At 38.7% G+C, this 21,613-nt stretch overlaps 1 protein-coding gene across 1 annotated transcript in view; it reads left to right on the top strand.

The window, feature by feature from the left end:
• Nucleotides 1-17,869, top strand: part of LOC139590924 (macrophage mannose receptor 1-like) — a 31,601-nt gene extending 13,732 nt beyond the window's left edge. Inside the window, exons 18-30 of the mRNA XM_071428893.1 lie at nt 833-900; nt 2,560-2,660; nt 3,918-4,060; nt 4,998-5,112; nt 6,386-6,534; nt 8,043-8,145; nt 8,939-9,171; nt 10,638-10,803; nt 11,847-11,999; nt 12,248-12,364; nt 13,785-13,952; nt 15,855-15,896; nt 16,299-17,869. Coding sequence (XP_071284994.1) covers nt 833-900; nt 2,560-2,660; nt 3,918-4,060; nt 4,998-5,112; nt 6,386-6,534; nt 8,043-8,145; nt 8,939-9,171; nt 10,638-10,803; nt 11,847-11,999; nt 12,248-12,364; nt 13,785-13,952; nt 15,855-15,896; nt 16,299-16,540 — 1,800 coding nt within the window. The 3' untranslated portion in view covers nt 16,541-17,869. The remainder of the gene's footprint in view (nt 1-832; nt 901-2,559; nt 2,661-3,917; nt 4,061-4,997; nt 5,113-6,385; nt 6,535-8,042; nt 8,146-8,938; nt 9,172-10,637; nt 10,804-11,846; nt 12,000-12,247; nt 12,365-13,784; nt 13,953-15,854; nt 15,897-16,298) is intronic.
• Nucleotides 17,870-21,613: the final 3,744 nt, after the last annotated feature.

Raw genomic sequence — 21,613 nt, 5'->3', positions numbered from 1 at the left:
CTGAGGCACATTTTTTCATCTTGTTTGTGAAATATTAGAAAGTGGTCCCCATCATTAAAAAAAAAAAAAAAATCAGTTCCACCTTTCATCTTTCATTGGCTTATCTATTTAAAGCTTTATTATAATAATTATTTTAATAACTTGCTATACATAGACAAATTCTCAGCTTCCTTTCAAGAATGTTCTCAGGGCGCAACTTTCAAAGACTTTGCTCTGTTTAGCTGAAAGCTGCAATTACTAATTATGGTTTTTTCTAACTCATTCTTTTCCCAGAATTCAATAAAAGCTCTTTGTCAAAGTAGATCTCATATTGGCAGCAAAAGGTTTAAGTTAGGATGTTGTCTTATAGCAAAGGAATGGCCTGGTGACGATATACTGTTTTGGAATAAAATAAAATCAAATTTTATTACATTCTTTCCTCCACATGACTAAGTACAAACCCCCATGATTAACTGGGACCCTTTCAGCAAATTCTCACAATGTTTTCCTAAAACTCTCAAAAATACTGCTATAAGACTGCTTAAGAGGTCATTCTTGCCTTTTTAACATGGCTTTTTTTTCTCCATTTCTTTTTCAGATAATTTGCACCTTTTTTTGGTTGTTTTTGTTTTTGTTTTGTGTTAGGTTTTTTTTAATTTCCAATAGTTATATACTGAAAATTAGAGGAAAATTTTGCATTTTTTGCAGTTTGGGCACATAATTCCAGCAACTCCCTGCACATTACATAATATGCAATTTAGCAATAGAAACTACAGCATTTTTGGAACTTTTTTTTTTATTTTATTTGAAATCTGTTTTATTACAGCTAAGTAAATTTGTTTGTTTGTTTTAGATTTTCTATAAAGACTGGGGGAACAACTTCTACATTGGCTTAAGCGTGAGCCTTGACAGAACATTCCGGTAAGTAAAAACAAATTAATTTTTTCATACTCATAATGTATTCACATTTAACATGGTTGGCTCTAGGAGACAATTGAAATCCAATCACTAACACAACCTGTAGACAGGTTTATGTCCTCACATAAGGTTTTAGAATGGGATTCTGCTCCTCAGCAAAGCACTTCACCCATCATATTTCCACTATCAGTTTTTACCTCTTTTGGTTCTTTACTGCTTTTGTGTTCTGAGGCTGAATTGTTGTATTACAGTAAGTGAGGAGTCATCCTCTTTTATTTGGTTGGAGGTCTTCAGCATATTCCAGACACTACTTGTAGGCATTACTTAATGTTGAAATGATCAAAGAAAAAGAACACTAGAAACCTGCAGTGAGAAGCACCAAAGTGGTTTTTAGAGGCAAAATATCAATCCTGGAGAGCCCTTGTTTGGTTTTCCAGATGGTTTTACTCTCAGAGTTCAGGGCAGGACAGCTTCAGGTGACATGGAGTCGCTACTCCTCTACAAATGTTTTTGGAAACAAAGTGCTCTGGAATTATCTTAAATGTCCCCTGGAGCCTTGGATGTGTTGCAGACATGTCTCCTGTGGCATTCTTCTCTCCCACTGCAGCTTTTTCTAGTGGATTATTCTGGGATTCAAAGCTTGGTCAGATGAGTCTCAGCCTCTTCATTTTAGTCTTTCTTCTGTTGTCACAGGTTGTCTTTGTTGGCCACAAACCACAGAGACTCTGTAGTCTCAGCTCCTGGAGATTCTGCTTTCTACATCACATTCACTGCTCAGATGATCATTGTTTTCCCAGTCCTCCCTTGTTCCCTCATTAGTTTCATTCTCTTCCCTGTTGGATAAAGGTGCCACTATTTGCTGTGTATTCTTTCTCCTGGTTTATTAGGTACTGGTTTTTCTAATTTGACTCAGGAGGTTTGCAAGCAGCTAGGCATCCTGATGGACTCCTAATCTGTAATTTACTTCCAAAAGCATGCATGTACTTACTCAGTCTCCAAAATTGGAAAAACATTGAATTGTCCTGGAGGTGCTACTGCCTGAAGATTGTTAGTCTTGTCTGATTCATCACTTGACTTCCAGCACACTGAGGCCTTTTCACTTTTTTCTTGGCTACTTTTTGAAAATAAGCCCGTGAATCAATCATCAAACTAAGAATCAATTGATGCATAATTGGAAAAAATAGCAAATAGGTAAACAACATTAAAGATTTCCTATGCTTAACAAAATGCTTCCAAGGGGTTCCCAGTATATGGTTCAAGACCCTTTCTTACCCTACAAGAACTTACGTTATTGCTTTTCACCCAGGAAATTGCTAAAATAAGCTCAAGTGTCTGTTTCTGTGCTCCAGAGAAATACAGGTCAAGTCCTTGACTGGTGCATTTCCAGCACTCTATCAGTGTTTAGAGACCAAGACAAGTTGGGACCACCAGTAAAGATGATTTGTTCAGACCTAGTCTGAGTCAACACTGTAGGCAGTTGATATGAAAATAGTTTTCACTAATTCCAAGTGGAAGGTCTTGGTTTCCTTTTAAGAGAGAAAAACATGTGTTTTTAAGCTGTGATACACAAAACTTAAAATACAAAACTCAAATGTATCCTTTGCAAAGAAATACTGACTAATTCAACTCAGAATTATAATTCCCTCAAATGACTTCTTTCAGGTGGATGGATGGAACATCAGTGAACTATGTTGCCTGGGCTCCAAATGAACCCAATTTTGCAAATAATGATGAAAACTGTGTGGTCATGTATACCCATACAGGTAGGTGCTGTAACAACATTCAATCTGCAGAATGTGCCTTAGGCCTGGGAGGGCTGTGGGGGCAAGGCTGGGTGGGTTAACATACTGAGCAGGCTGATGTTTCATAATGTTCAAAAAGCAAAGGAAAATGAATTGTAGTCTCTTCTTTCATTTATGTACTTTAAAAAAATTGAACTCTATGTAGCTAACACATTGAATTACACATGCAATTTTGTAAGAAAATTTCTAAGTGAATAAATAAATCAGGTAAGCATCAGACAATTGGCAGAGAGAGTCAGCATTTTTTCTCCTCTAACCTCTGTCCAGTTTATTTTTAGGAGCCCACCTTCCCAGGATATTAGCGATCTGCTTTTGTTTCTGCAGTTCCTAATAACTGAGAATTTGGCCATGGCTTGGATTATTATTAAGCAATGTTATACAATATTTAAATTAAAAGAAAATATTTTTTAATATCCATTAATACAGAGAACTGGAAGCAATTGTGTTTATACGAGCCAAGAACTTAGTCTTTTTTTGGCCCAGTAAACCTCTTCTACTTTTAAACATTTCTGGTCTCAAAATCTATAGCTGAGGTGATTTTCCAAGGCTCTCTTAGAGGTGAATGAAAGGATATGGACACTTTTGGGGAGTAAATATTATGTCCTGTTTTGAAAACCTTCTTTCAGATAAGTCATTTCCTTAACTTCTCTGAATTAAGATGACAATATCTCCATTAAACATTAGGTGTGAAAAATTCTGCTGTAGGTAGTTACTTGTAAATGTCTGCAGCCAATTAAACATATGTCATTTTCTTATTCATTCCTGATCTGTAAAATGAGGATGATGATGTTAATGTTATCATCTTGCATCGCACTCCAATAGGCAGAAAATATACCAGAAAACTCAAGGACTGTGAGAAGCTCAGGTGGGAAGGTACCCAGGACTGAGCGCCTTATATAGACAGAGCAATTCCAGAGACTTTACAGATCTCAAAAGATTTAAGCATTTGAACTAAAACTCCTGTCTGTCAATGCAATGGTTTTGAAATATTGAAATATCTCTGTTTCTAGACAAGTTATTTATATTCTAAATTTTGCTGGAAATGTGAATATTTTGAAGAAACAGACATACAACGACTTATTGTTCCTGGGGGAGAGAAACACAAATGCTGCAACCAGTTTTGCTTCCTACAATAGATTTTCTTTGGGAAAGGACACTTTTTATTTCAGTCTTGTTTGCATTTTGTTTTGTTTTGTTCTAATTCTAATTTGCTATCAGGTACATGGAATGATATCAACTGTGGCAGTGTTGAGTTATTCATTTGTGAAAGGCTTAACAACACTGTTCGTCCAACTGTTGCTCCCACTTCACCACCGCCAAAGGGTGGGTGTACAGAAGACTGGCTCCTCTTTGATAACAAGGTGCAGTATGAAATATCAATATATTGTATTTTTAAAAGAGCAGAATGAAAAAAAAAAATCTTTGAATCAGTTTTTCAATAGTAGCAGGGTTTTTAGTTATCACAAATTTGGTTGAGCAAAAATATTTCAGTTTGATAGAGATCCTTTGTTTGAGATCCACTGGCTGTTGTCTTCCTTTCCCTTCTCTCTCTCAGTCCTGAGGAAAGGCCACAAATGCAGTGTCTTCCATTTCATGGTGCTCTCTCAAGCTAAAATCTCTCTCTCCCTCACCTCCTGGAAGAGGAGCTTCAAAGTCTCTTCCCTTATCTCTTCCCTTAGTGTTCATATACCACTTCTGCCCATCTTCCATTTTCCTCAATTTTTCCACAAATTAACTGCTTGATTTTTCAGTTGCATGCTTTAGGTAGCACATTTGGGTTACATGACTCTGACAGAGCTGTCTAATGACTTAAACCTTATAAGATCATATTACAAGAAATGATAAATTCATGGCTTTCTTTACAATGTTGGAATAATTTTCTTTCTGTGATTTTCCTGTAAGAACCAAATCCTGTTTGACAAATAGGGCAACAGAAGATGACATATTTTGCTTCAATAACATATCTTTTTTGTTTTCCGAGGTCTTCTTCAGCATTCCTCTCATGGTCACATCTCAGAATTATGCTCAGAAAGTTTAATGCAATTTCTGCTGAGATCAGTGGACTGACATATCTCTTCTTTTAAATATATGCTAAAATATTGGGTTTTATACTCATTTTATAGTACAGGTCTTCTCTGTCATTTAAACCTAAAGACAAGGTAGAAAGTACTGTTAAATTAGCTAACCTCCTCTTTTACCTAAAATATCCAGTTTATTTTGTTTGCCACAAACAGAGATATTTTCATCAGAAATTAAAACAGCACCTAGATTCAGATTTGGCACACTTCTCTTTTCCAGTGTTTTAAAGTCTTTGGCTTTAATGAAAATGATACGTTGACATGGCATGCTGCACGCAACAACTGCATTGATCTTGGAGGAAATCTGGCTACTATATCAAAAAAGGAAGAGCAAGGTATAATGTACCAATGTTTTGATAATGGTGACACATCATGTAATTTCTGATAAAAAGATTTAAAAATATGTTAGAGCTTCTGCCATATATGCCGTTATTTATTCCATATCAATACAAATTTATGCCAAATGAGAAATTACACCTTTGGAAAAATGCTTGCACAGTGTCTTGATTAAATCTTAAAATCATAGTTTGGAGGTTAATATAGGACATACTGCTGAAATATCATATTTTTTTTAATTAGAGTATTGTCATATAATTAAATGTCCTTTTTTTTTTTTTTTTAAGGAACTATCTGATCCTTGAGGTGACATCCATCCCTGGCAGAATGTCACCTCATAGGTTCCACCTCTAGTAGAATCTGTGATTCCATGATTCTATGATTCTATGCCAAAATGTCACACAAAAGGAGTAATATCCAAACCCAAATCACTGGGCATGTAGCTGCTGAGCCAGATGCTGTGGGTGCCAGTGCAGGGCACATCCTCAGGAAGCAGGAGGCTCCAGTGCTGGAGTCCCAGCTTCCCCCTGTTCCCCTTGCTCTGCTGCACCTCAGCACCTGCTGCTCTTGCTGCTCAGCGTGTTGCAAACATTTTAAGAGACCTCATGTTTGCTTGGGAGTTGTGCTGCGTCAGGTCCTGAGGGATGCACATGGATCTCCTACCTCACTCCATCAGTGCTAGTGTTTTAAATTTCTTTTTTGTAGCAGAGGAATAGGGTTATATATGTGGAAAGTCAGTCTTGGTAGGAATTAAGGAGAGCAGCATCTGGTATTCCACAAATTCATACATACTTGGTTCATACATACTTAGTTACTAAGTAAGGTTTATTTTGTGTTATGCCTGTTTAGAAATTAAGTTATTAAGTCAAGATAAAAAAGAATTAACCAAAGAAGGAAAGGGAGTGCACACTCAGTGGACTCGATTTCTATGTGCCAAGGCTTAGTGTACTCATGTTAATTTCTGTAATATATTAGAACATTTCCCATGCTTCCCCAGATGATGAACAACATAGAAGAGTGTACAAATAAATTCCTGTTTCATTAAAAATTTGCCCATCCTTGAATTTGTATACACTTTTTTCCAATTTTAACTTCAGATGACTGATGTTAAATATCCGTTAATGTATAAATATTTTATTTTTGTCATGAGATTGGCACCTTATTATTAAGAGAAAACTCATCATCCTGGTTTCAGGCACTCCAAAGTCTGTGGCATTGAGGAAGAGAGCATTCAGTTTCCTTCCTTATACCATTTTTCTTTTTTCCCTTCAGCTTTCCTTATGTCCCTCTTAAAAAATGCTGCAACTGATGCTTGGATTGGACTGAACGACATAAATCAGGAGCACACATACCTGTGGACAGATGGAAGCCCAGTAGACTATACAAATTGGGCAAAAGGTTCCCGAAGTTATTATAGTATGGTAAGCTTCAATTTCTGTTTGTCACTTAAACATTACAACTTTGGTAGATGAGCAAAATGTATGTAGCTACAATTGTATATCTGTCTTTTCCTTTATGAGGATTTTTACTAGTCTCATTGCTTTTTAAAAGTGGGGTATCCATGTGGGAGATGTATCTACACACTTTTTTTCAGCTTCTGTATTTGTCATGGTTCTGTGTGAGCCCAGACAGAGGTTTGGAAGAATTGTGCAAAACTCAGACATGTGAGCAATTTCCCTCACTTTACCATGATTCATCAGGATATTCAAATTAACCATAGCATAAACAATACAATTTAGGGATGCAGTGAGTGTTATTTAGATTTGATGAAAATACTCAGATAATTACATGCATTGACATTTCTTGGAACTGAACCTGTCAAGATAAATGCATTGAATGAAATACTCAAAAGAGGGAGTCTGGGTCTTCCTTTCTAATTTTTATCTTCCCCTAATCTTCATTTTGAAAAATCCTTTCTCTATGCTTTGAAACTTCTGACATCTCTCTACCTATTGTGTGTAAGACAGAACATAGCGTTACTCAGTAATTGTGAAATGGCCAAGGTAAAATACTGCCCAATAGTATTGTTTCTATACCCCTGTGCTAGCTCTACCAAGTTTTTCTCTTTTCATTAAGAGTATTGCTTCATATTCAGTTAAAATGGAAAAGGGTTCTTTGAGGTCCAGCTACCATCAGGCTAGAGCAGGGTTTTAGAATCTCCAGGGCTTCCCCACCTCACACCTGCCTGTGCTTTCTGCAGAAGGCTGTGACCATTCCTCTCCAGAAATCACTGCACATACAACTTCTGTCTCTTGCAGACAAGACCTGGGCTAGTGCCAGAAGGGGGTTTGGAGGCAGCATAAGGTTACAATGAGGCAAGGGGGGGACAGCTCCTGCCTTCCCCTGTAGGAGGCCAAGCCACATCTTGTGCTGTGGGAGGAGAGGAGGAAGGTAAAGGGTCCAAAGCACAGCAGAAAGGGTGTGGGAGTTTCCCCAACAAAGGGTTGTTTCTGACAAACTACCTCTACATTACTGCACTGTGGTGACCACTTTGCTTCCTAGTCCTGAACTGGGGCAGAAGGAGGAATTCAGCCCTCCAGGTAAGCTTCAGTGCTGAGGAGCAATTCCCCACAACTTCCAGGAAAACAGCAGCAGATCTATGGGCCAGCACACACATGGGAACCCACGCACAGGCACACACATTCAGGGCCATGCACAGAGCTATGTACACCCAGGTGGCCCCAGACACATCCTCCTACCTCTGTGCTTTGCAGCTCCCTCCATCATCCAAGGGCAGACTTTCCTGGGGCTGAGTTGCAAAGGCCTATGGCCATACAATGTGTCTGACCATTGGTTGTATGAGTTTTATGAACTTCATATTATTCCTCTGTATGTGCTTGTATGTGACACATGAGTCTGTGTGTCCAGAAGTAGGAATGCTTTCTACCTACCCACATCTTCTTTCTTGTTAATCTCACTTGTCTTGTAGGATGATTGTGTCTTTTTGATTAAGAACCCTATTGAACAGGCAGGGAAATGGAAAGATGAAGGGTGTAAAGCAAGCAAAAGTTACATCTGCCAAAAAAGTTCTGGTAAGTTTTCTTTCACCACTTAGACCTGATTTATTGTGGTCATTTCAAACTGGTGCTAAAAGTGGCTTTCCTGTAACTCTGCCCTAACCTAACTGAAATTAATGACAGTATCACATGCATTATGGACCATTTTAACAAGATGATCACACATTTTAGTTCTTTGGAAAAAATCTCTTATTTTTTTTCTATTTCAAAAACTAGACCAGTAAATAACAACAACAACAACAACAAAATAGAGCTATGTATCATCATGTAGTTTACTACTTTTAGCAATCAAAGGTGGCTGAGTGAATTGTCTTTACATCTTCAAAACTGGAATTTTTAATGGTATACTAAAAACATTGAAAGTTCTTTATATTTTTAAAACTGCCCTGCTTGGTTTCCTTTACATTCTTAGACAATTTCAGCAGCAGCAGTCACATCCCTCTGCTTGCTCATGGTGTGTTTATCATACCCTGTTCCTTGTCAGAAATACAACAAATGCCAATATATAATGGAAAAATTGAAGGAATTGTTCCCTTTAATGCCCTACATATGGTGCAATATGATTTAGGTAGGTCTGTGCTTAAAAGGTATATTTCTAGGCATGATGCTTATGATAAAAAGTCATTCTGACAAGTATTAGAAAATTTTGTCACAGTACATGAACATGTGGCTTTCATCACCGCAGGGATTTTTGGATATATTTTAATTTGGTATTGTAGTTTCTCTTAATTCCAGTATACTAGATCTTCTCTCAGGGTTATAAGTCTGAGCCAATATAGATTTTTGGTTGTTCTTTTGCTTGTTACAGACCCCAAACTGCCACACTCCCGACCCACAGATCCGGCATTTGGCTTTAACAATTATGGTGATGACCGCTACGAAGTCATCAACTACAAAATGAGCTGGGAAAAAGCAGAGAAGAACTGCAGGGACCAGTCTGCAGAACTGGCCAGTATCCTGGATCCTTATGCTGAATCTTTCCTGTGGTTACAAATATTAAAGCACGGGGAGCCTGTATGGATTGGCCTTAACAGCAACATAGTGAGTCCAACCCAATTGCTTGTGACAGTCATAGCATTGCCTTAGATAAACTATTGGTCAGATCCATAGATATGTGACAGGAATCAAAATCTTGCAGAGGTTCCTGACTTCCCTCCACTTGAGGGGAGTTACACATCTAAATGTTTGTCCATAGTGTAAACAAGAACTGCCACAGCCCACACTTCAAAGACCTGAGTGGCTTCAGTGGTAAAAGCGGCAATGAAGCTCTCACTTCCTCCTCCATGGTCTACCACATGTTCCTGTGGTGGAGCAGTGCTTTCTGAAGGTATACTGTGGAGCACACCAAAGGAAAAAAATGAGTTAAAAATAGTTCTTTCTTTGTGAGTTCAAGTTTTTGTTTCAATTCACAGCCCAGCAGTACATGAGCTCATGCTGGGCAATAGTGGAACGAGCAGGGCTCTGGCAATGAGGACTCCTTAGGCTGGCTTTTGGAGCTGCAGCTGGTGCCTTGTGTAAAACTGCCAACAAACTCGGCTAAGAGTGGAAAGGTCTGAAATGGGAAGCATCAACAGAGGCATGTAAAAAAGAACACAGATAAATAAAATGTAGCTGGATATTTTTGTAATTGAAGCTGGGCAGAAATCAAGTGGAGAGAGGTAGAGCAAGAGCTTGGTGGGACACAGGTCTGAGATAGGGCACAGGTGCTGAGGCGAGAGGAACCTGAGCTGCACCTTAGTGAGAACACTGGGGAACTGGGATTAGGCAGGAATCTGGAATGAAACATGGCCAAGGGTCTCAAAGCAGACAGGAAAGGAAATAGCACAAAGAATACGATGGTAGGAAGGAAGGATCTAGGCTGCACAGGATGGGGTAGCAGAAGCCATGGGTGTGACTGATGTCAGTTATCCTCTGCAAACACTGGTTGCAGAGTGAAATCCACTGACCAAATACATGGTTAGCTCATCTCTGGTAGCTGGCCCATGCAAGACCCACAAACTTACCCCAAGCCCAGTTAACATGGGTGGCAGAGTTCTGTGGTCCAGCCCCAAGGAAAGCCTCATGAGTTTTCTCTCTCCAGTGAAACCTCAGATTTTCCTCTTTGCTTTCTAAATACCTAGAGAAGCCTATGTTAGAGGAATAGTTTCTCTGCAATCTTTATTTGATCTGTGTGTATATGTGGACTCATTTGATGAAATCTTCATCTGTATGTTCACATTTATTACCTCAAGACCCTTTGCCCACTTAGGGCATGAGACAAATGGTGTGAATTGAATAATATAGGCTGCATACTAAACATCTGTAGGACCACAGATGTGGTCCACCTACCACCTGCTGTGGAGAGTGGGAGTATGGAACAGTTTCTTATACATTCATTACATAATCTTGTGCAAGAAACCATGATTCTCATTTTTTTCCGACCTTTTGCATACATTCAAGTGCAATCTTAATGTTCTTCCAATCTAATTCTTGTATGTGACATAATCATAATTGTGATTTGCTTTTAGACTGGTGGCCAATATGTATGGTCAGACAGAAGGAGGAGCAGGTATCTTAACTGGGGCAGTGGAGAACCAAATAAAAACAAAGCCTGTGTCTATTTAGATTTGGATGGTTTTTGGAAGACAGCATCTTGCAATGAAACATTTTTATCCCTCTGTAAGCAATCCAATGGTAAGTTCTGAAATGGACAAATGTGTTTTGGGAGGTTGGAATTTGAGTTAATGTCTTTATTTGGATTTAGTTTTTCCACATATGCAGAGGTTGTGATAGACAGTGTATGCCTTGTGATAAACTCTTACTTTTTTTAAGGAGTAGATCCAGTTCTGATCCAGTCTGTCTTGTGTGATTTCCAGACACTCCATTTCACAGGCCAGTCAACACATGCACATAAAAAGACAGCTGCAATATTTCATGCCACATGCCATAGTGGTTTTTTGCATCCATGTTTGTCAAGAACTACAAAATCAATCAACTTTAGCCTAACTATAAACATATTAATTATATACTTTCACATTTAAAAGTATCTTTTGAAATATTAATAATATTTCAATAACATTATAATTAATAATTATAATAAATAATTAATAATAACTCACAATAATATTGTGAGTTAAGAAACTTCTCTCAGTGTAGGAGCCAAATCAATTAGTTTGTTGTTTCTCCCCAAATACATCAGTGCTCAAATATGACATGTAATTTTCAAACATGTTGCAAATTATATATGAAAATCATAATTTAAAAAAAATTATTCTAATTTAAGCTCTGTTTTGGCTCTAACTGGGTGATGCAATAGGCTATAAATTCTGGTTTTATGTTGATTAGGCTCTATGATGCACAAGGGCATGAATAGACAACTTCTCTGACTTTTCTAGAAACTGGCCAGACACAAGCCACAGAGTTGTGTTGAGGTCCTTATGTATGCTGACTCATTCCTCATCCTGTTTCACAAATTTTAGGTAAAAATTGGAGTGTTGAAGACAATTGCAATTAGACTGGTGTAAGCCTCCTTTAGCAGACTGGACAACCAGCTCCAACCAGGATAAGCTTATTACTAGTTTTTCAAGCTTAATTCAATACTTAATAATTAGTCAAGTCTATGGGATATTCCTTTTCCTGGAATAAATGTCGTATTTGTGGGGTTGATGTGTGGTCCAGGAGTACATGTTTCCCTTAGGTTTTAAAACTCCACTGAAACCTGTGTGTCTTCCTAATAGAGTTAATCCCTAGTGAGCCACCTCAGCTTCCTGGGAAGTGTCCTGAACCAAAGCGTGGTAGATCCTGGATTCCCTTCCGTGGGCACTGTTACTATGTTCACACCACTTCTGAGGAAAGTTGGCCTGATGCTTCCATGATGTGCATTCAAATGGGTAAGTGCCCTTTTATATTAGGATATTTTACAGGTTGTTTCTTTGTTCGGTTTTTTAATCCAGAACCAAATGATAATACTTAATGCGTGTATCAATTATAAGCTACACCAGATTTAAATTTATTATCAACCATTTTTTCTATATGGTAATGCTGATCATGCAGCATGTAATTATTTTTTACTGAGATAATTAATTTATAATGAAAAATCTCACTGATATTGTATGTAATCTTTAATTGATATTTTTAGGTGCCTCTCTGGTTTCCATAGAAGATTCGGCTGAAATGAATTTTCTCTTACTTTACTTGTCTCCACTTGCAAGTGACTTCAGAAAGTTTTGGATAGGATTGTTCAAAAATATTGATGGTAATTATTTCACAATGCATACTGAGATGAATATAGAAACTAAGTAAAGAGAGTGAATACTAACACACTAAATAATAGTACAAATATGCTAAATGTTTAATAAATAATCAGTGAAAAAAACCTTATAAACATTCAATAGCTTTTCTGCTGAAACATGTAAAACATAAACCACCAAGAGGCCTATCTTTCTGTATCTTTGTAGCAATTAGAGTACATTTGTCTGTAAAAGGTTTTAGATTAGCACTGCAGTAGTTGACTAAAAATGTTTCTTATTGCCTTTTTAAACTCAAAATACTTGACATTTAACCACTGTAGTATTTTAAGCAAAATGTTGTCTTGTCATTAAATGCTGAGTTAAATTAAATTTAAATTTATTTCTAGATAACACAGGGTATAGCATCTCATATGAGCTGCCTAGAAAAATTTAATAATCTAAATTTCAATGTTTTTTTCCATAAATTTTTGGTAGAACCTTTCATTTTTATCCAAATATATTTAATGGGCTTGTGGTTTTTTGTTTTTTTTTAACTGCTGTAACTGCAAGTTTGGTACTCTATTCTATATCATCATAATTCTGAATACAGTTTTTCTTGGCAGACTTTGAGGGTAAACCTCCAGACTGAGTCTAGACTGGGCTCCAACTTCTGCTCAAGTCTGTGTTCTCTCAGCACCAGGAATGGTGGGCCAGGTTGATCTGCTCTAGCTGAAAATGAGCGCTACAAAAGCAGTGACCTGTTCCTGACCTGTCCCCTACAGTGTCACACCTCCACACTGTGCAAGCAGGGGCAGGAGGGAGGTGCAGCTGCAGGGGAGGGACAGAGGAAGTGGCACTGAGGCAGCTGGATATACCAGGATATGCTGCCACAAAAGCTCACAGAGAGGCAGGGAAGATAGCTATTATTCCTAATTGATATGAGATGCATGACAGTCAGCAGATGAGATGATTAAAGAGAGAGCTAATTCAATTTGCAAAGATAATTAATTAATCCAGCTCTAATAAAGTAGCTATTTGCTGATCTTGAATATGCACATAAAGAAAATCTCCTGAGCATTCTGTATGCTGGCACTGCTGATACTGGCTTGTACAGATGCTCTGCTTTTATTAAGGTTCCCAGGCACAGTCCTGGGTGCAGGCTTCAGCTAAAGGTCCCTGGCAAGCTGGACAGGTCTTCCTTACATCAGTGACAGCTGTGAACACTAGTGAAGTTAACTTTGTGAACATTTGCATTTGGTACACTCCCACCTGAAAAGTGCTGAGTGTTAAAAGAGTGAGAAATAAGTGCTTTAGAGTGAGAAATAGGGGCTTGGTGATACCAGTTTAATCAATTAAAAAATCCCAGATCTGATCTGTCATTGTGACCAGTAGACTAGAAGTTATTCTTCACTTCATTCACTCACTAAGTAATACATCTGATTTTAGGAGAATGGATATGGATGGACAAAAGTGCAGTAGAATATGTCAACTGGGAGAAAGGAGAGCCTACAGTACTTTTTGATGAACACTGTGTTGACATGGACGTCTCAAGTGGAACCTGGAGGACCTATTACTGCTCTGTTGACCAGAATTTTATTTGCAAAATCCCCAAAAGTAAGTTTTGAATTTCTGTGCTTTGGGTTATTTTCAAAGAAGTGGTTGATGTACATCAGGCCATCAGTGTTTAGGCACTGGATGCACTTCATGCATTGATGTTGATGCATGTGCATCTGAATCAAAGCAAAGAGTAATTTCTGTTTAAAATAGTGAGAAATAATGTTGGAGAATAATCTGAGTCACTGTTCCCTCCCCTCAGTTTAAAAGCATTGGCTTCTGGGCATTTACTGGGCCCTGGGGTAGGGAAGGACAAATGATCTGCTGACAGTGCAGAGAAGATTCATGGATATTATGGTTAGAGTGCAAGGAGCAGTAGATGATGAACAGATGATCAAACTGGAGAGTGCTGAGGAGAAAGGCAGATACTCTCCTGATAGGTAAGCTGAGGGGGAGCAGTGCAAAGTCACTGAGCTCCTGCAGAGAGAAGGTAGGTGCTGCTGGTGGGGACAGTACCACCACAGTGAATTGTGCTGGGATCTGCTGGATGAGCAAGAAGAAAGCATCAGAGGGTGGGCAGTGGGGCTCAATTCATTTCTCTGCTGACAGGGGAGCAGTGAGACATGTCAGGACAACCAGACAGCATGGTATGCTTCATTTATAATGGTTACTTGTGGCCCTTTGGTGTTTTAGATGACAAGTGCTGAGGAATCTGGGTGTCACAGGCTGGGGCGAGTACTTACACAGCAGTACTGCATAAAACATGAAGGATGTAAATCTGCACACATGCAGCTGTCGAGGTCAATGTTTGCACACAACAGCTGGGAGACAGTGTGGAGTAGGTCACGTTTGCTACTGGCTAACAGATCCACCACACAAATGTAATTCTGCCTGTGGATCCTCACATGTTGGCAGGTTGGCAATGGAGTCATCCATCACTTTTTAGGGCCCAGCCAGTCAGTCCAGCAAGCAATTAACTGAATCATACCCCCAAGCAATGGAGGGAGGAAAAGGAATTGGCCTAAAAATACAGCTAAAGTGCTAAGTACAACTGTGCTTTTCATTTTTGCAAGTGTAAAAATTGGAATTCTTTAGTGTGAAGTGTTAAGCTTTACCCTGTGGAAGAGTAAAAACTTTGAACACAATCTACCTTACATAAAAAGTGCTCAAAGCAATGAATGACAATAGTTAGTCTTGTCTACAAATGTTTTTAGCAAGTATATTTCATGGATTCAGCATCATTTGTCAAAATACATTTTCATATATTTTTTCAAGTGCACATACTTTGTTCAGCTCTGGGGCCCCCAGCACAAGAAAAACTCAACTAGGTTATTTTTAAACCTTTTGAAATAACCTACTTTTAAAATAGCCTACTCAGCTTGGTTCAGAGAAGGATTTTGAAGATGATCTGAGGGCTGGAGCACCTCCCATATGAGCAGAGGCTGGGGGAGCTGGGGTTGTCTAGTCTGGAGTGGAGAAGAATTCAGGAAGACCTTATAGCACTTTCCAGTTCCTAATGGGGGCCCACGAGAGGGCTGGAGAGGGACTTTTTCAAGGGCGTGGAGTGACAAGACAAGGGACTTTAAAATAAAAACGAGTATGTTTAGATTCTATATTAGGAGGAAATTCTTTAATGTGAAGGTGATGAGCAACTGGGACAGGTTGTCCAGAGAAGTTGTGGATACCCAGCCCTGGAAATGTTCAAAGCCAGGTTGGGTAGGGGCTTGTGAGAAACTTGGTCTCTGGAAGGTATCCCTGTCCAGGGCAGGGGCTTGGAACTCAATGATCTTTAAAGCTCTTTCCAACCCAAACCATTCTATGATTCTATGATTATTTAAAAGCAAAAATTAAAAAATTTTTACTTTGTGTTATGAACAAAAAGTAAAAATTATGTATGCAGAATTTATTTCATTGAACTGTTGCTTTCAAACCGTATAATATACATATTTCTTAATTTTGAAGTTGCTGAAGTTGAGCCAACCCATGATTCACCCGTCAATAATGGTAAGTTGGTTTCTTTTAAGCCAAATAAGCAGAAATTTCAATAGGTTTATAGGCATTCATTATTTACAAGTGGAATTTCCTCCAGAAATTTTCATTTTAATACCCATATAACTGTCATGATTATTTTATTTTAAATCTGTTTAAAATGAGAGCACTTCTCTCAAACTGGATGTCTTCTTTTTTTTTTCCTTACAAGTTGTATATGTAGTACAACATAATGTTCCTTAGAACAGATTGGGCCAAATTTTGCATTATTTAGCTGGAACATGCATCAATTTTAACTGCTATTATGATTGTTCAGTACTTTTGTTGTAACTCAGTTGCTTACTTAGGGAAATATTTGTTGTATGCAACAACACTCTCTGGGCATCTGTAGCAATTGTTGTGTTTTGTCTTCTACAGCATCAAGAAATGAAGCTCCTGCTGCTTCATCATCAAGTGGTTTAGGTGGGATGATTTTTGTACTGGTCTTCCTTCTGCTAGCTGGCACTGGCCTCACATTGTACTGTTTCTATAAAAGAAGACGTGATCGACAAATGTTTACAGCTGGGTTTGACAATGCCATATACCGTGGTGACATTGGAACTCATGAATCAAATTGTCTTGTGACCAATATTGAAGAAAATGAGCAGGCAACAATTTAATAGGCAGGGTAATCTTGGGCTTGATTTTAAAAAGAACTAAAGTGTTGGCATACATAAAAATTCTTAAGGAAAAGGAAAGCAATTTTCTCCTGTGTAAATTCTATTTAATTTTGCATGGGGTGCTTCTTGCTTTCTCTACTAGCAGGACCAAGCAAACTTGCCAGGCAGATCCAGAGATCTGCTCACAAACTTTAGTACCTGGGAGGGTTGCTGAGCTTTCACACAGACCTGGAACTATGTTGTGTCAGCCAACACTCAGGCAGCTCCAGCCACCACACATGTCCAACATCATCTTTAGGCACAAGAACTGTGTTCATCATATTCAGTTGTGAGAATATGGTCCTTAGCATGTTCCAAAAAGTTTATCCAGACCTGTAGGTACCCTGAAAATGTCCTGTTGATGTCCAGCACAGACTGGCAGAATTGCACAGGTTGGACAGGATGTCCAAGCTCACCTGGTGTGGATCCCTGTTTGAAGCAAGACCAGGTCCTAGCCTCAGCCAGGCAACTGCTCCAGAACTGTGGGTCCCTGTCTTCTCTTTGCTACTGAGGTACCACAGAAACTCTTTGTGTTGTCCATAATATCAGAATTAACATAATTTCCTCCTCTGTTTATGACTGATGAAAAGCAAAGTGTAAATTGTATTTCTTCTGCTGTAGTTCTGTAACATATGCATTGAAAAAACAATTATGATGAGAGGTGGGGATGTATTGTGAATATCATCGTTTATCATAAACAGTCAAGTAGTTTAAACAGTCAAGTAGGGATCTCAAAGGATGCTGCAAAAGGGCAGGAAGGAAAGAGAAATTATACTTAATTCACACCTGAACATTGTCATAAAATGTATTCTTGATATCTCCAATGCCAGTGTAGATTTCATAATTTTTTAGGCCATTTTGTCAAAGCCTAATGACTTTAGAAAGTCTTTTCTAATTTCTAACCAAATTCTCCCTGTGCAAGTCTGTTTTAAACTTTTGAGTCTCATTCTAGACTTCCATCATGATGGACCTGATGGCATTGCATCTTATATAGGTCTACTGATATAATTCTCAGGCTTCATAAACCTTAAAATAGTCTCACATACAGGTGTTTTTTATTTTTACTTTCCAAGTGTCTTTCATGCCAAATGCAAACAACCAAATGGCTCAAAGCTCTTAGTGCAGTGGATGTCCTTATTTAATTTGATACTTTTTGATATTTTAATCTTTTGACTGGTTTTAATTGTGTTTAAGTTAAAATATTTTGTGTGTGTATGAAAAACATGTAAATAAGTTTTTATTCTGTATTGGTTCACTAAATGGGAATTAAAAGACTGATTCTAAGTAAAAGTGTGTGTCTCTTCTTAAACAGAACAATTTATCATAAAAGGAAAAAGAGAAAGGAAGGATGGGGCTCTTAAATTTTTATACACAAATGAGCACCACTTTTCCTAGTCTAGCATGTTCTTAAATGCTCCTTAACAATCTGTGAAACTGTCTCATTGCTTCTTTATCTGTAACATTTGAAGGTTTTACTTGTCTAATGAAAGTATTGTAATTTAAGCTGGTCTGCACTAGTAGTTTCTGAGACAGGTTTTATATATTGATGGCCCTTTCATATCTCCTCTCAGTATTTGCTGATAGCAACGCTAGCTCTTCCTTCTGCATTTCAGTGGCTGCATCTTCCAGGTCTCTCCTTCCTTCTGCTGTTCCCTTCTAGACCCTGTGCTGTGGTATGTGGGTCCTTCTGACAGTGCACTACACCAGATAAGGTAAGGTAGATAGATAGATAGATAGATAGATAGATAGATAGATAGATAAGGTATTTCAGCTGAGATCCTCGCAGCACTGAGCAGATTAAAAAGATTTAATCCACCCTTGTAACACCTTCCATAAAGGACCCTTCTGTCTAGCTTGTCTGAATTGGTTCCACAGGATGCATAATTTTGGAAAAAGTGGCTACCAGAAAACAATAGGCCAAACCCAGGAAATATCCCTAATGAGAATTTAATTAGTGAAAGTTTCCAAGGACTGATAAGCCTTAGCAGTCCTTTTGCATTTGTGAGAATTGAACCCAGAGTTCACCAGGTCTGTACAGAGTTTCTAGTGTGACAAGCATCAGCAGAGAGAGGATTGTGTATCTTTGACCATATTGGAGACAGCAGTGGCTGATGCCTGGTGTTGAAAAGTAAGACCCTCTGAGAGAACTATCCAGACATCTCCTGAGAATTATCTGGAGTGCCAGTATGACTCTTTGAAACTGAGTGTACAGCTGGGATTAGTTTCAGAATATTGGTCCAACCAATATTGATCATTGCCTGTGAGTGAACTCTGTGAGTGAAGAAGTGAATGTGCTGTGTGAATAGCTGCTTGTTATTAGAGAAGCTTCATTCTCTTCATAATAAGAGCTTGTTAGAGAAAAACCCAAACAAACAGAACAACTTGTTTTAAGAAACACAGTTTATGATCTGCATTTCTTCCCTATCAGTGAAGCAGGAATTTACAAGAAAGTTTAGTTTTCCATACATCCTAATTTGATGGATTTTCTTCTCAAACTTCATGGTTACTTGTAGGTTTTTTTATTACAAATTATTCTCCTGCAGCTAGATTTCTGAAAGAAAGCTGCCATTGCCACTATTTCCAACCAAATCCTAGCTACTAGACCAACTCCAAGAATGCTCATCAGGCAAGACAGGTCCAGTACCTAGTTTACAGACTACTTGTGTGGAGGTAGGAAAGAGGTACTCGTCAAATGCTTGGGCACAGAATTTAGTGGTAAAAGCAATCTTTCCACCAGGCCAAAGAACCTTTGGTGTTACACTGCTGTAAACAGAAATGTGGGAAACACAATTTGTCAACATGTTCTGCTTCCACATGGATTCTGGATTTGGTCTTACATGCAACAAAATAGCATTTGTAAAATGCCTCTCCAAAGATGTTGGCACCTACTTTCTCAGTCGCTTGCCCTTGTTTTCTCTGTATGAGGATGGTATTTTAGAGAGAATGTCCTGTCTTTTCTCATCTATTTTCATTATATCCCTAGCGTATAACATGGATGAAAAAGTAATTGTTTCTCTACTTGAATTTACTATAATGTAAGATGTAGTAACTGCCTTTAAGGAAGGGAAAAGCTGTGGAAAAATTCACCATTGTAACTTTCTCTAAGGTCAGACAGTGATAGAGCCATGGCAGACACATATACAAGGAAGAATGGAGCATCCTTCTCCAAAAAAATAATACCAGTTTACAGAGAAAATTTACTAATATCAGTATCAGTACCTATTAGATTCAGGCCCCTGGCTAAACATGAGTCTAAAAAGAAACTGTTGAACTACAAGTCTTTATTTTTGTCATTTAATTTTCTGAAACTAGGGGACTGAAAAAGGAAGTGAAGAGTAATTTGGAGCAAAATGTAAGGAAGTTCTATAAATACAAAGAGAATAGATAGATGTGAAATGAGCTAGTGCCTTCAGGCCAGATTCCAATTGGCAAGAGCCAGATTTTCCGGGGTCAATAGGAAAGGTGCAAACTGCTCCATAAGCAGAACGTGTTCCCGATGTCACTGCATCCGGACAGAGGAAGAGTTAGTGTTCATTTTGTCTCTTCACAGCTGTGTCCTTATCTAACACATCCAGCTTTCTGGGCACAAGTTTTTGCTGTGCACAACTATTCACTCTCTGTTATATAATCTTTAGAAGGAGTTGGTTAGTGCTTTAAGGATGTGGTTAGTGGTTCTGGTTCCTCTGAGGAAATATTTGCTCTCATTTCTGGAGAAAGCACACAGTGCAACCATTATGCTGGCTTTTTACCCAGACTATAGATCTAGACATCCAGATGAAATCCATCTCACCTACTTTAAGAACCGACTGACATAATTTTATGTTTATAGTTGATAATCAGGAATATATGTGGAGGACTTGCAGTTGTTTTGTTGCCCACCAGAAGAGGCAAATGATGACAAAGAGGCTCTAGACATTGGAGGGAATAATATTCAGTAACTGGAGGAAAAAGAATTTGTGCAGTGGGAAACAGTGACTGAGGTTGGTAAGAGGATGGCAAACAAAAATACAATGCAAAGTGTCCAAACAAAGGAGATTAAAGGGAAAGGTTGACCTAGAAATGAAGGAGTTTGAATTGAGCCAGAAGTGCTGACCATTCCTAGGAGAGAGAGGCAAGGCTGAACATGGCAAAGCAGAGATCCGGGAAATGCAGATCCTGCAGGGAAAAGTGCAGGAGGATGAGACTTCTGGTCGTGGGGAAGGAATAGAGGGTTGAATTTACTTTGCATATGAGAATTAAGAAAAAAAGCTGCTATACCTAAAGTGAACTGTTGCCTCAGGAACACTGTTCAGACCAGGAAAGAGAGTGTGTGTGAGGATGGGGAAGGGCTGGAGAGTGTAAGATCTTTGTATGTTTGTTCCTATTTGCCTGGGTATTCTTGTGTTCTTTGGAAAGGCCACAGCTGAGTATCAGAGCTGGGTAGAGCCATCTAGAAAAATGAGGTGATGGTTTCTTTCTTGAGAGTGGTGAGTATGCAAAGGATGTGGCTGATGCTTCAGAGCATCAGGCTAGAGTGCAGAGGTTGGGAGGGAACCTGGGGTTTTCCTAAGAGGAACAGAAAGTGGACCTGTGGGGAAGCCTCCGGGGCAATGGAAAGGAAGAGGTTTTTGTTAGAGTGCTACAGAGGAACTGTGTGGGTTGTTTTGCAACCCAAGAAGCCACTGAGAGAAAGCTCACAGCAAGCACTTTCTCTGCAAAGCTACTGTGAAAAGTGGAGAAGTTTGTTTTTAAACATCTTGTTAGAGAACAAACACCCCCTGCTGTTCGTTGCCTCTGCAACACGTTCAGTTTGAAGAAAAGGTGCTGATATTTCAACCTGCTGGATCTGTCCCCCTTGGGGTTCACGCTCAGTGGGTGCTGGGAAACGAGAACAAAAGTCAAAAGAAAAGGAAAGAAAAGGTATATTGGCCTGTAATTAGTGATGGGAGTGAGGGGGGTGAATAATCTGTCAAAGGGCAAATGGGATAGTAAAAATGAGGCTTGATTACACATCTCCCATCTGCCCAAGGATTTCTCCTCCACTCCACGTGGGGA

This window comes from Agelaius tricolor, unplaced genomic scaffold (genome assembly GCF_023055355.1).
Source record: "Agelaius tricolor isolate 1412-34295 unplaced genomic scaffold, bAgeTri1.0.p SCAF_6, whole genome shotgun sequence".
Classification (NCBI taxonomy): Eukaryota; Metazoa; Chordata; class Aves; order Passeriformes; family Icteridae; genus Agelaius; species Agelaius tricolor.
This window is presented reverse-complemented; position numbering and strand designations above follow the sequence as displayed.